The 14,762-nt window shown below is 52.6% G+C and overlaps 1 protein-coding gene across 1 annotated transcript in view; it reads right to left on the reverse strand.

Annotated features, from left to right (window-relative positions):
* The window catches only part of ZMAT4 (zinc finger matrin-type 4), a 180,433-nt gene extending 166,133 nt beyond the window's left edge, over nucleotides 1-14,300 (reverse strand). Inside the window, exon 1 of the mRNA XM_054804757.1 lies at nucleotides 14,250-14,300. Within this exon, the coding sequence (XP_054660732.1) occupies nucleotides 14,250-14,258 (9 nt within the window). The 5' untranslated portion in view covers nucleotides 14,259-14,300. The remainder of the gene's footprint in view (nucleotides 1-14,249) is intronic.
* Between the last annotated feature and the right edge of the window lie 462 nt (nucleotides 14,301-14,762).

Consider the following 14,762-nt stretch of genomic DNA (forward strand, 5'->3'; position numbering starts at 1 on the left):
GAGGAGGGCAAGGCAATGAACAGGGGAAGGAGGAACTGGGGGGATGCAGATCCTTGCAAACCACACGCGATGAGGAGACAATACCTAATACACCACCACGCACACCTGCCCAGGAGCCTGTAATGCACAGCCAGGCTTAAACCAAACCAATCTCCCCACTCTGAAATCCAGTAACAGCTGAATCTAGAAAGAGATAACTTTCCTTATTTTTTGCCCACAACATCCTCCAGGCAAAGCCACTTCAGAGTTCAGACCGAAAGTCCGGAAATCCAGGCCTAGAGAAGCACAATCCCATTCACCTGCCCTCTGCCAACGCAACGCTTTAGAGGCAGTGTCATCTCCTTTCAGCTAATAATGAAATAAGGAGGGTGAGGACCAGCTTGGTGCTGCGGAGGGTTTCTGTCCCGGCTTTGCTGAATTGGCAGGCACCTCGTTTGCCAGCACATGAGCCTTAGTACTTGCAGGTTAGCTAAGAAATGGGGATGTGATGGAGCAGAGAGAGGTTGTGCTCCAAGCCTTGCGCGGTGACATTTCCAGCCTGTGATGCACATGCAAACAACAAGGAGAAAGGCAGTTAATGTGGCTCTGCTTCCCCTCCCTCTGTTCCCATAATGTCACTCAGCAGGGTTGAGGGTGCTGGGTCTCTTGCAGGGGAGGGGAGATGCCTCAAAGATCTTTGCAGCTCAAAGCAATAGGGGGTTGCACCCTGGAGGAACTGGGGGATACTCACCTTGCATACCGAGATGCGGAAAGGCTTCTTTACGGGTAAAGCCAAGCATGCTTCCTTCCCCTTCTGAACATTTGGCTAATCAAAGCCATTACTGACCTCCCCCTTTTCTCACGAAAGAGCTCTGCTGTCTAGGTATCACCTTTGCCACAGCCTGATAAAAATGTTGTATCTTAAGTATTATGCTTTATTGGAAGCGTATGCTGCATACATAACAGAGTAATAGTAAAATCTGGCTGGTACCCTGGGTGAGAGGTCTCCAGGCACTCACAGGTCAGTTATAGCTAAGGGAGCGGGGTTGGCTGGAGTACCTTTAAGAAGTGAGTCTATTTAGTTTCATTTGTTTCTATTAAATATACTTTGCAGACAGACAGTCTCAGGGATTTTGGTTGTGCAAGGCAGCTGGCAGAGCCACGCTGCCACACTTTTGCTACCGGGTATCTGGAGCCTCACCTAGGTGGTGAGACGGACTTTAAAATCACCCTCTATCACACAAACATTAGAAAGAAAAGACTTCACCAGCAATTTTTCCATTTCCAGCTTAATCTGCTTGACAGCAGTTTTACAAACTATCTGAGCTGTGATGCTTCATGATCCTGCTTGGCTCTTTAGCTGTAAAAAAATAACTGCTGAGGAACATTTAAGCCATACATCTAAGCCTCCAAAATTGACACAAACTCCTTAGAGCTGCCACCTGGAGCCTCAGATACTTCAGTGCTAAGAAGGGCACATCAGACAATATTTGCAATGATGCAGCTGCCATCCAGCGAAGAGATATTTCTTAAATCTCTTCCTCCCTTTTTTTTTTTTTTTTTAGGATTATATAATTCCCAGGAGCATCCCATGCTCCCTTATAAGGGCAGCATCAGCACAAGAAACATTGGAAATAACTTACAAATTAATAAATCCTTTAAAATTTTTCGAGGTGCACCCTCTCACCACCTCGCACACTCACCCCATCTGTGGCAGAGCACCAGCTGCCTTTCTTCACGTTCGCCTGCGCCTCCCTGACCCAGTGAGCATTTCAGGATGCTGCCTGTTCCCCAGCCACCAGAAAGGGACACGAGGGCGTTCACGCACCATTGCTGGAAGAAGCTCTGCACCAGCAGCAGCTTTGGGGGCGCTCAGCTGCCTTGGCGATACGGCTGTGACCACCCCATCACCCCAAAAACAGGCAGCTGGGAAAGCCCAGGCCAGTCCAGAGACAGAGCTCTGCACTCTCAGCACAGAAATAAATGGAGATAGCCAAACCCTGGAGCAGCAGGCTGCACGGCTCCCTGCCACCCGGAGGAAGCACGCCTGCCGCGCGGAAGCTGCTCTTACCACACGGGGACCAAGAGCCTTTCCTCTCCCTGGGGCTGCAAAGCCCCAAATGCTCCCCGAGAGCCTGGCAGCATCCCCGGCGCAGCACGCCACAGCTCTGGGGAGACCACACAAGGCTCTCCCGACAAAAACGCCTTTGAGCAGAAGTCTCTTTTGCAGAAAATAACGAGGAGTGAGTAATTCTTTATTGCCCTCCTTTGTGCCAAAGAAAAAGGCTGCCCCATGGCTCTCCCCGATAGACTTGGGCAGCTTTGGCTTTGAACAAAGTGCAGCACTGGAAAATTCAGCTTTTGCTCCAGCCCAGCATCCTGCCAGGGCTCAGGAATGTGTTTACTGGCCCTGAGCTGGGCTAACTTTGGAGCAACCTGAAACGCATCAAAACATGGAGCTGTAAAGCAGCAGCTGTGATTGATTAATCACAGTAGTGAAGCTGAAAGGTTTGATCATTTTCAAAGGCACTTTAACATCTTATTCTCCAAAGAATGAGAGGTTACCACAGCCACAGAACAAAGCAGAGCACAAACCGGAGCCGTTTCCTCCGGGGAAAGGCTCTGGACAGGCTGTGCTGCCTTGGACGGTGCCTATGGGAAGCAGGAGATCAGGACAGAGGAGTGAAGTCACCAAGCTGCCGCCGGCTGGGAAGGAAACGGTCTGACTGACATCCTGGGATGGGTTCTCGAGATGTTCACATGCCACCTGCACGGGGATACCTCTCGCCAACACGCACAGCCTGATTCTGCACAGGCTGCAAGCCCTCAGCGGCTGTTTACATACGCTAAACCCGACGGCTGCAGCATTTCATGAGCCTCCAAGGGCATTTCATCCCCTCGGAGTAGCCCGGCGAGGCCAGGTCCAGCCCATTTCCATCGGTGGGCACCATCTGGGAGACCTCTTTGCTCTCATACCTCATCACCGCACGTCCTTGCTGCCAGAGAGCTGCCTGGGAGCAGAGAACACACAGCCCCTGCTAGAAATCCCAACCTGCAAAGGGCAGCAGTTACGCTCTGCCTCGAGAGGGAGGCACAAACCTTCCTTTGCTTGCAGGTAGATGCCGGCAGCCCTGCAGCTGAGTGAATGATTGAATTTCCCATCCAACCTCCTCACCCAGAGGAAGCTTGCCCTTCCTCTCACATATGTAACAGCTATGAAATATTTCACATTCTTTGTATTTTTATGGGAACACTACATTTTTCTTTTCCAAAAAAGAAAAAATCCATTTCTCTCTAATTTGACTCTGGTGGGCAGTCACATTGATTAATTTGCCTCTTTCACCAGCCCTGCTTCCTCCCAAAGGCCGAGCTAAGCGCTGTCCATAGCGAGCACGTTGGCACAGAAATCATCACCCCACAGGGCTGTTCAGCAAAATATTTTTCAACCGCCAATTAAATACAGAACTCTTATCTAATCAGCAATTAATTGGCATAAACGTCAGGATGCGCAGCGAGCCAAGCCCCCCTGCAGCGCTGCTAAAGGAACAGCCCCCGCACAGCACGCAGCACCGCACGGGTCCAGCTGCGCGGGGAGCCCCCAGCCCCGGGGCAGCAAACAGACTGTCGCACCCCCCGAATTGGGGCTCTGCTCTGCACAGACAGCAGCAAGGACAACTAAATACCCCTGCCCTGGTAGCCAGAGGCTTTGAGCTTGCATCCTTCCGTTTGCCTCTGCGCTGGCAACGGGAACGCCTCTTTCCAGGTGGATTCCTCTCCGCATCAGCACGCTCAGGATACAAGAACCAGTCACTCAACTCTTGAATGTTCTCGCTTGCTTAGGCACGTCAAACGTGGTCATGCCGGTCCAGCCTAAAGCACGCTTAACGCACACTTGGCGTTGACGTGGCATTTCATGCTTCCAGACTGGTGTAATTCCCTGGAGCCCTGCAGCAACCTCTGCAGTGCTGATGCAGGCTAAAGAGATGGACAACACAAATGCCCCAGAGGGGAGAGGTACGGCCTCGAGGAGTCGGGATAAACCCCGCGCCCTCCGCCTTGCCTCTCACCAGAGGGAACGAGCCCCTCGCCCTTCCGAACGCCTCCCGACGGATCTCACTCAGGCACCCAGGGGACAAGGGGCAGCCCCCGCACAGGACGGGGCGGGGGGTGACCCCGAAGCCCAGCGCCGCGAGGCACGCTGCCTTCTGCACCGACACGAGAGCGCGTAGCTGGCGGGCTGGGCACCCGGGATGCTCTGCCAAAAATGGAAACCAGATTTTCCCCCACCAAAACCCCCGAGTCTGACTGTCTGCTACTAATCTACTGCTTTGCTGTGACATCCGGTTCCTGAGGCGCTACATAGCTCAGCGAATAATTATAAAAATCTCCAGAAATAAACAAGATTTTTGTCACAGCTGCAAGCACAGCTCCACGTTGCTTTGCTGCCCAGGAGAACGAACCATTGCTTTGGTTCTCTTTTGTGCTCAGACTACGCGTTAGCACTATGGAAAATGTGGAAGCGTAACTTGGGGCACGATGTGGCCAGAGGATAAATGAGAACCAGGCCCCGCAGAACTAAAGCTCAGTTTACTCCCCCTTTCCCCAAAGAAGGGAAAAAAAAAAAACCACCCAAAAAAACAACCCGCTGTCTTTAAAGCCATTTTCTTAATTTGCAGTCACCACACAGGTCAAGGGGCACGGCAAAGGCACTGGGTGGAAGGGAAATAAAGTAAAATTAGTAGCCGGGTTTTTCCCAAGGCGCAGGCAGGCCCAGCTCCCACATGTGTTCACAGCTCGGTGCCTGCACATCGGAACACGCCAAAGCACACTGCAAAATCTGCCCAAGCGCATCATAACCAGGACTAGCTAGGTGTAGGTCACCTTGTCAGGCAGAGGGGAGATTGCTGGAAGTAGCTGCGTTCCGCACTTTAAGAATCCGCTTTCTATCTCATTCCAGTAAAATAATTGACGTGCGGCGAAAGCCACGCTGTGCGGGGGACAGCAAAGGGCATCCTTCCAGGCCTTCCCCCGAAACACCGCTAATCGGACGTCAGCCTGTGGATTCAGAGTCAATTCTGGAGAGAGGATAAATGATGCTCTACTGTGCAATGCAGCAACATCTGCTGTTCCTCTCGGCGCTTGCTATTTCCCTTCCCTCCCTTGGGCTATCCACATTCCATTTTCTGAGCTAGCAGGCACGGGGGAGCGAAGAGGAGAGGAAACCGTAGGCAAAGGCGCAGTCACCTGCGCACTGTTTATGAGACATCCTTGCAGCAAACTCTGCCTGAACTGGGACCTCATTTCCAACGAGGCGTGGGACAAGCAAAGCTGCTGGCGCTCCCCCTCCCTGCTGCGCCACCGGCACAGGAGGCTGCAGGCAGGTGAAAGCTGCCGCGCTCGCCAGAGCAGCCTCCAGCTCTGCTGCCACTCCTCTCCCAAATCTAATTCCCATTTCCGATGAAAGCGGAGATCGCGGATTGATGCGGAGCACAAAGCAGCGGCGGCTCAGGGACCAGCAGCTGCTTGGCATCTCTGGAGAAAGGAGACGTCGGCTTGAGCAAAGGTTCATAGCGGAGTTCGCAAACCCTGCGGCCACGCGCACGCAGCACGAGGCCATTCTCTTCGCAAGGCCGGTGTGTAAAGCTACAGCCGGGGAAAACGTTACCCTAATTGTGCTGCCCCGTTGTCCATCTCCTTCAGCAGCAGCGGATCTGCCCTGGGAGAAAACGCTATTTGGCACGACGGTAAGAGGCTCGGGCTCCGAGACCAGCACGCCCAGGCTCTCAGGACAGTCTTCTGCAGTTCCCATCGGAAAGGGCTCTGCCTGCACCAGGTGCTTTACGCTTGCCCCACACAAGGCTCCTTCTGCCCTGCCTCCAGTGCTGCTCCACAGCTGCCTGCAGCCGCTCCCCAGCTTTTGCCCAGCAGACCAGCGCTGCTGCAGCCCCGGGGTCTCGGCCGGCTGCCTCAGGCGCAGCAAGGAGCCCACCCTCCCTGCAGCCAGCAGCCCTCCTTGGACCTGGGCAGCCCCTATTCCTTTGGGACGGTAACAGCTCAGAGCCTCTTCTGAGGCATGACGCTCTTTAGACTTCTCCTCTCCTGACATTCACCAGTGAAATCAGAGCGGGCAGCAGGAGGTTTTTTTGCAAAACAAAGTTTGCTAAGTGTGTTTAAAGCACTACGTGCTTCTTCATTGAGGTTTGTGGGCCCTTCTGCCACCTCGTGCTGTTTGAAACAACCCGAACTAGTGGCTGACCCCGGCTCCGTCACACTGTTAAACATGCCTGCGGGATCTCCCTAGATAGGTTACTTTGATTTTTCTTAGCTCATCCTCAACTGCAGTTTTTAATCCTCCGGATAACAAAAGGCTGAACTGTAGCCGCCTTCAAGGATCTCAGACTCTGGCAGAGCATCTTTAGCTCTGTGCATAAGAATTGCATCACCCAGGGAGCTTAAACAAAGAGCCCCAGGCAGTCCCAGCCTGAAACACTGGGAACAATGCCATCCTTCACAGATAGGGGAAGATGTTTGGAAATGCAATTTCCGAGGTCACCTTTTATCATCCAGGCAAACCATGGGCACAGAGCAGAGCCTGAGCTCTGCTTTTGTCAGCCAAAGCCAGCACTGGGGACTTCCCTCAATTACAAAGCAGCGGTGGCCACATTTTCAACAGGTCCTTTCCCACCTCCCCGGTGCACACCCCAGCAGCTGAACCCCAGACGAGGCAAGGAGAAGCCAGCTGCACACCAGGACTCTTTGCAAGGCATTTCAGTCCTCTCCCTGAGGATGGGAAGGCTTGGTCCACTAATCTCAGAGGCTAAAATAATTTTACGCTTTCTTCTGAGAAATCCTCACAGCAAAGCCTGGAAGATGCAGCGAGCCCAGACAGAAACATATTTCCCCTGTGGTTACCCTGATGCCTGACTGCCAGCACACAGACATGCAATTTGTGCCTCTCTAGGCAAAACCCAGTGAAGTGTTTAACTCGACAATAGGAGCATTCCTCTGAACGCTGCTACCTCAACTGACCCCAGCGCAACATTGCGGGGTCCCCCAGCACTCGCCAACACCCACTCCTGCAGCTGCCTGCAACACTCCACTTCCCAGCAACCGCTACCTCTACGCCAGTTCTGCAGGCTCCTCGTGCACTATTTAACATCCAGCAGTCCTTCATTGCACCCTCTCCTTGCTGCTTCATACCGTTTGGAGTTTCTCCCACGCCCTTACAGCAGGCTAACACAAAAGCTGCCCTTGTGCGGGGAGCCATCAGTGGGCAGCAGAGGTTTGGCACAGAGGGCAAAGCCCCGGCGCTGGGAGACAGCCTGGAGATGGACCCCATCAAGCAGAAAGCCTGGCAGAAAGATTGGCTCTTGCACAGGGAAAATGTGGACCTTAGCCCAGGCTGAGCTGCGTCTCAGAAGCTTGTAAATAACAGCCTTGCTTGGCCCGTAGCTCACTGAGCATTGCTAACGCCCCAGTTTTTCCTCTGGCTTACAGACATGGGGACCAATCTCTCTGCCCACACCACTAGCATTAATCTAGAGTTAGAGAGTGATAACACACAGAGCAGAACAGATACAGCTGTCTCAGGAGTCTCTGAGTGGGAAGAGAAGTGAGTAACAAACCCTTACCTGCCAAAACATCCTGAAATCTCCCTGATGGCTGAGACCAGACGTAAGGAGACGGTGGGTGGAAGCTGGGCACGAGCCACCAGCCCCAAACACGAGCACAGACATAGCGGTGCACTCCCTGCTCTGCTTTCCCCTGCCCTGCAGCAGCAGCAGCAGCAGCAGCAGCAGCAGCAGCAGCAGCAGCAGCACTGCCAGCACTGCCAGCACTGCCAGCACTGCCAGCACTGCCAGCACTGCCAGCACAAGGAGCAGCCGGGGCTGGGCAGAATCAGTGGCTATCAGTGGTCTGCCAGGACAGCCCACAGTGAGGGGAGATGCAGACCAGCTGGGCAGGCACCCACAGGAGCCTTCCTCCCCAGAAAACCCAGCAGACAGCACACCTGTGCTGGTCATCTTGGTTGCACCTGGGTGCTCAGGATTGCACAGGAGAGGGAAAACTGGGTGTTCATTGCTTAAATGGAGCCCAGTTACCCTGTAACTGGTTGCCCTACACGGGCTGCGGTGCTGCTGGAGGATCGCCCCACAACAGATCGGCAGAGCTGGCTCAGCAGGGAGATGGGGCAACCTTGTTAGGAAGGGAACACGTCGCAACACGGAGCTCTGCCCACGCATCCTCCTGCGCAAAACCTGACATCAGCTCCGCGTGCACTGCACTGCTGCAAAGGCCCCTTCTCTCACCGGATTATCGGTACCGGTGTTTTCCCGACACCGAACAAGGTTTGCCTGGACCTCTGTTGCCGAGGCACAGCACGTTTGGCTTGCTTTACAAGCAGCCACACAAACACTTGCTCCATTATCCTCCCCAGGCAGTCTCAAGCATTTCCCAGGTTTGTGTTCTGTGTATCAGGTGCTAAGGGCGCTTGCTGCTGTGGAACGCTATTTAAACCGGTGACCAGGGCTCTCCAGCTCCGTGGACAAGAGACGAACACACATCAGCAATCAGCCAGCCCAGTCCCAAGGCGTAAGTATTAACAACAGGCTGTCAGATATTGTTCGTCACTGCTAATTTATCAGAAGGGCCATTTTGATTGCTTTCAGAGCCTTTCCCTGGGGACGCTGGGGAAAAGGAGAGCCGAGTCGATTTGTTACTGTTCCTTGACTGGGACCTGCTCCAGCCCTGTGCTCTGCCTTGGCTGCTGGGGGGGTCAGGACAGGACTCCCACCAGGACCTCAAAGCCCAGGATGGTGACAGCCTACGGGGGATGTCCAAAGTGATCCCCTGTGGTAAGTCCAGAGGGCGATACCTTGGTCAGAGTGGACAGCTTGCATCTGTCTGCATATGGCCAGAAAGGGAATTTCCCTCCCAGAAGCAAATTACTTTCTCTGATTTGGGCCCCGCAATGCATATGGCACCGCGAATAATATCCATACCCACCCTAGCCTAATATGCAGGGTACTGTTTGCCTGCCTCGCTATAAATAGTTTCTAGCACTGCTGAGCAAGGATTAATGACTTTTCTAATTACACCACCATCAGTTGGTGACAGGGGAATGACACTGTGCAGACGTCTGAGCCCACTCACCCAGTGCATGGCTGGATTGCTCGGTGCAGAACGTACCTATACGGCATTTCACAATTCCAAGGAATAACTCGCCATTTTCTGAACGGTTGATGGCTATGGAAAAAAAAAATGTTTTCTCCTGAGGACACGGCAGGTGCATAATTTGCCTGGGAAAATTAGTGGAAAACTTAACAGCCAAGGAGCACTTTGTGCAGCAACTGCGACACTGAAAGTTTCAACCTGCAGGTCCCCAGCGACGTGCCCCAGCTTCCCTGTGCTGCCTGGGCTCCAAGAGCCAGATTTTTCTCTCCGCTGTACAAGCGCCTAAGCACCGCTCAGCAGACTCTGCTGGGCTTCTAAACCAGCATTTCTTTGCAAGAGCTATCAGAAGGGAAGGGATCAGGCAAGTTATCTTGCCCAGTCATTTGGAAACAAGGCAAGTCACTCCTTGCAGCAGAGATCCTGCCCTTTGTCGGGTCTAATTTAAGGCAATAACAATTCTATCAGTTTCGCAAGGCAATGCGTTAGGTCCTGCAGCTCAGGTTAAAGGAATTGCTGTGGGTTTCGGCTGTCGGCACAGGGAAGTGGTCCCTGCAGTCCACGCACCTGGTTCCTGTGGGGCATCGCCCTGCCAGCACCCTCTGGGTGACGCTGCTGGGTCCGAGCAGCCCAATGTGACACCGGGGTGGGCCAGCACAGCCTTGGAGAGCGGAAAAGGAAAGCGAGCGCAAGGGCAGCCATCCCACAGCCTTGCACCGCTGCGTTTCTCACGCCTTCCCCAGGAAGCTGCGACGCGCGGCTGCCGGCCCCGCTGTCGCCGAGAGGGACGTGGCCCCCATCGCCATATGGCAGCTCCTGTCCTCCAGCTCCGAAGCGTCACTTCATTTCTGTTCCACAAACAACCTTGCCAGAGTGCCCCAGAAACCACCGCCGCTATTTTTAGAGGGTTAACAAATACCTCTAGGACAAAATAAGCCAGTGGTACACCCCTCCCTTTCAGTCCAACGCTCAAATGGCCACAGCATCAGCCCAGCAGCTGTAAAGATGAAATGCCAACTGATGAACTCTGTCTCCCCTCACCCACCTGCCCATAGTGACTGAACAGGAGAAAACAACTAACCTTCTATTTGGTTGCCAAGGTTTCTCATTTTTATGTATAACTATGTATATTTATAGTGCCCCTTGCTATCAAAAATGAGCAAAGGGAACAGCAGATAAGACAGCCCGGCAGAATTGTTTCTCAACAGAATGTTTTTCAGTTTTCCACGAGGCGTCAGCAGCTCTTTAAAGTCTTTTTATTACATTCTGCGTTAGATGCAAAATCATATTTCAAAGACACTTTAACTTTGAAAACACAAAATGCAGATTCTGTACTGTGCCACCTGCAAACAGCAGAGGCATGACCCACATTAGAAAGTTCTAACGCAGGGAGGGAGCTTTGCAGACGAGACCGGGCCATTTAAAACACTTTAAAAATAAAAGGGCACAGGGAAATTGCTGTCTTCCTAATTATAGCATTCGCTCTAGTGTTACCATGCCACAACTCAGGTTCCTAATTTAAATTGTCATTAAGCCTTGCTGCAGGCCCCATAACTTAATGACTTTTGGTATGATAGCCTGTTCTCCACCAAGGAGATGAAGAGCACATTCGTATCAGACGGGGTGAGGAGAAACACCGCACAGAGCTAAATAAAATCACAACGCGTCTCAGGGACTGCCCTCCCTTTTTCACAGGGTCTTAGCTGGATGTACCATACCCACACGACAAGCTTTTTTCCTTGTCTGTGCTCACGGCTGCCCCAAGGGATGTTGGAAGAGCACGGATGTTCAAGTACGTTACTCCAGCTACACGTCAAGCTTCACGGGGATGGATGGCCTGATCCTGCCCGGCTTTGGGGAGCTGCTGGAGACAGCAGGACAGCAGCGTGGTGGCCTCAGGCACAGACTCCGATTTTCCTTATGCCCCAGGAAAAGGCAACAGACTCCAGGGGAGCCGGATGCTCCACTCACCCACAGCAGATGAGCTCAGCAGAGATTGTTCACCACCTGCTCCCCGGCTGCAGGACCACCGGCCATCCTCTGCCCATCCCAGGCGCAGGCAAGGTGCCATGGCAGGCTGCTGCCAGAGCCCCGACGGGCCGGGTGTTCGCAGACACAACCCACTTGGACACCAGCCCCGTTCCCGGCACAGATGCTAAATAAAACCAGCAAATCTTCCATTATTTTTTGTTCCTTCCTAATTAGCTTATTAGGCCACAAATTACAAATCAAGTCTTCTCGTCTCCATTCCTTCCAGCACACTGTTATCAATTTCTGAATTTTCTGGGGATTGACTTTTACCTTTTTTTTTTTTTTTTAAGTAGGAAAAGCTTTAACAGCCGCAAGCAATTAGTGAAATGAATAAAGAAGCAGCTTGTATGTCCAGATTGGTTATGCCATAAAGAAGCACCATCCTAATTGGACCGGAATGGAAACTTTTGACTGCTGCACCTGATACTGCAAAACAGGAGATGTGCAAAATTCAGAAGCAATTTCTCACCAGCATCATGATGTTCTCAGCATAAATCATTTTACACGTTATTATCCGGGCAGAGGACATGCAAAGAGCTGCTTCTAGCATTTTGACTTATTCTTTTTAAAAAAAATGCAGTATTCCGGGACAAATTCATCTCGCCGAGACTCTCTCAAGAGCCGCAATTACAAATAAATAATAACGAAGGAATTAAAAAGGCCCCAAGCTGAGGAGAGCAGGACTTCCGAGGTCCCAGAGCAGGAGGAGGACGCCTCGCAGCTCCCCGTGGAAGCACCCCTCGCCTCCCAGGCGGGGCACAGCTGCACCACCAGCACCCACAGCTCAGCACCGCGACGCCCGGGACACGCGTGGGGCGGGACGGGGTGGTCCCCGCGCCATGTGCGTTTCCGAGACAAACGCGCCACCCCGCGGCGCGCGCGGGCCGGTTTGGGGTGAAAAAACCTCGTTTCCCGCAGCCCGGCGGGACGGGGACGGTCCCGGGTACCGCAGGTAGCAGGTGCTGGGCGGAGGGTCCTGAGCCACCCTCCCCGGGGGCCGCGGCACCCTCCCGGCAGCGGGGGAGCGGGTCCCGCCCGGAGCCAGAGCCCGGTGCCTTTGGGGAGGAAGGGGCCGCCCGGACCCTGAAGGGAGACGGAGCCACAAAAAGTCTCCGCTGCAGCTTCCCATGGGACGGGGAGCGGGGGGAAGCGGGATGCCTTCACCCTCCAGACCTCCACCAACTCCCACAGGAGTGGCTTCCAAAATAGGAATCAGCCTCTGCGCAGCAAGGCTGGCATCAGCTTCAGGGTGGCTTCCTGATGCCCAGGTACGGTCCTGCAAGATGATGCCCCAAACTAATCAGAGTTACAAACCCAGCTCCCAGTCTCTCTGCTTAAATCCGTAAACGAATCTCTCCAGCGGGACTGGTGAGACTCAGGGGTGCTGGCCAGAGGTGTGAGCATCAGCGGCCCAGCTGCACGAGGGATCCGAGTCAAAAGCTGCGGTGTAAATCAGGGCAAACCATGTTTGACTGCTCATATGCTTTCCTGCTGTTAAAGAATTCCTCCTGCTACATGCCTTAAATAGGGAAAATTGCATTTTGGAGGGTCAAATATAAACCAGAGGAGTTTGGGGCATTCTGCTTTAGCGCAGTTTACCACACGCATGCTTCCCATTCCCCTAGCAGCATCTGCTCCCGGACAGCCAGCACCCTGCCAGGCTGGGAGAAGCATCTCCGAGCTCCAGGATCACTCTCAGTCCTGGTGTACAGCTCCAGCAGCATTCCCACCTGTTTTTTTCTCAGCACAGGTACTGCAGGAGGAGCTCCTCCTACTCATAAAGTAAGGTGATCTGCAGGGAATTAATTCTGGACTCCATCCCAAAGCTGAAAGCAGGAGCAGATCAAATTTTGTACCGCTCTGGAAGACACAACAGTGCTTTTCTGAGACTGAACTGGAGAAATTTTAATATCTGCAGGCAAACAATGAACCTCGTTCATATTTTATGTGCTGCGCTCTGTCTTCCCTTTAATTCAGTCATGTAATTGCAGACAATTTGGTTTCTAGACTGTAATCTGATATTTGCACAAAAGTGATACAAGTATCCTGCCATTACGTCCCTTTCACTTTGAGGAAACAGTTCAGGTATTATGAGATGCTCATCAAAGAGCAGGACCTCTGGTTCCCAGCCAGAGCTAAGCTATTCTGCCTGAAGGAGCAAGGACCTTGTTCGGATGCGGAAGGGCATTTGTGTACCTGCCTGGATAAGTAAATGCCCTTCTCCTTTCCAGAAGTATCTCAACCTACACCAAACACACGCAGCAGGAGCCAGAAGAGCCGTACAAGGGTACTTAGGAGAAGCCCCAGGTAAGACAGGATGACTATAGACAAGAGAGAAGATGTAATCACAGAGAATGAGGAGCCTCAGTGATCAGAATGTGGCTTGGGAAATACAGGGATTTTGGATGTGACTCAAGTTCTCAGTTGGACCAATCTGTCTGCTCCTGCTCTATATCTGTTATCAGACTTACTATTTCATCAGTGACTGGAACAGAAGGGCCACTGAAGAAAAACAGGGTGGAAAAAATGAAACTGGGTTTCGGTTCTGTCATCGTACAGCCTTCTCAATCCTGCAGATTTTCTGAGAAGGCAAGCACCAGTCTCACAAGAGTGAAAAAGTATTATTTCAAGCACAGAGGTCAGCAGAAACAATGCAAAACTTTACAGTCATAAACAGAACAAGCCAATCCATAGCCCATGCTGTGCTGGGACTTGCACAGCCGTTCCGTCAAGGAGAGAAACAATAGCTTTTAACTTGCCAGCACACTACGAATTCCAGACTGCCACCTGGGAACAGTCACTGTGCTGCCGGCTGTAAACAGCTACAGAGTGAGGCTTATCTGCTGAAAACTTTCACCAGCCATCTGGGAGAACAAGCACGATGCATCGCTTCTTACTGCGTGATGGAAGGAGCAAAGATAGCGTCCGTTTTCAGTTGGCTTGTTATTCAGTCATCTCCAGTCATATGTTCCAGGTTGCAGGAACTTTACGGGGACAAAATGAGAATTCCTCCTCGGCTAAAGCGAGGAGGGTGTGTTTTGTGTTGGGGTAACGCCCTGTGTACTTACCTCTGCCATCCTTATCTCAACGGACACCGCTATCCAAGTAAACAAGGCATGGTTCCACCGTCCTAGCTAAGCACAGAAATGCCCCTGGCCTGGGGACCTTGCGTGATATATAGACACGTCAAAGGGCGTGCAAAAGACGCGTTCACAACAAGATTTGGCACTGGCTCCACGCGGGACAGGAAGGAAACGCTTAGCAGAAATGGAGTTAAGCACAGCTCCTGCTTACACCCAAGATAAAGGGCAGAGCCACCGTCAAAGGTTTAGAGGTGATGCTGCCTTGTGCCTTCAGACACGAGACAATCCTGCCCCAAAACACTCACTATGTGGTGAACTTAACCGAGCCCTGACTCACAGCATTGCTACACCAGCTTTGTGTAGGATGTGCTCGTTGGGGCCTTTGTGAGCTGCAGGAAAGCTGCAGGCACATGCCCCGGTCATTGCTTCTATCAAGAAAAGCACACTACCTCCTCCTCCAGCCCTTCCTGTTGCTTGACCCCAATTTTACCACCAGTT

The sequence above is a fragment of the Grus americana genome, chromosome 26 (assembly GCF_028858705.1).
Source record: "Grus americana isolate bGruAme1 chromosome 26, bGruAme1.mat, whole genome shotgun sequence".
Taxonomy (NCBI): Eukaryota; Metazoa; Chordata; class Aves; order Gruiformes; family Gruidae; genus Grus; species Grus americana.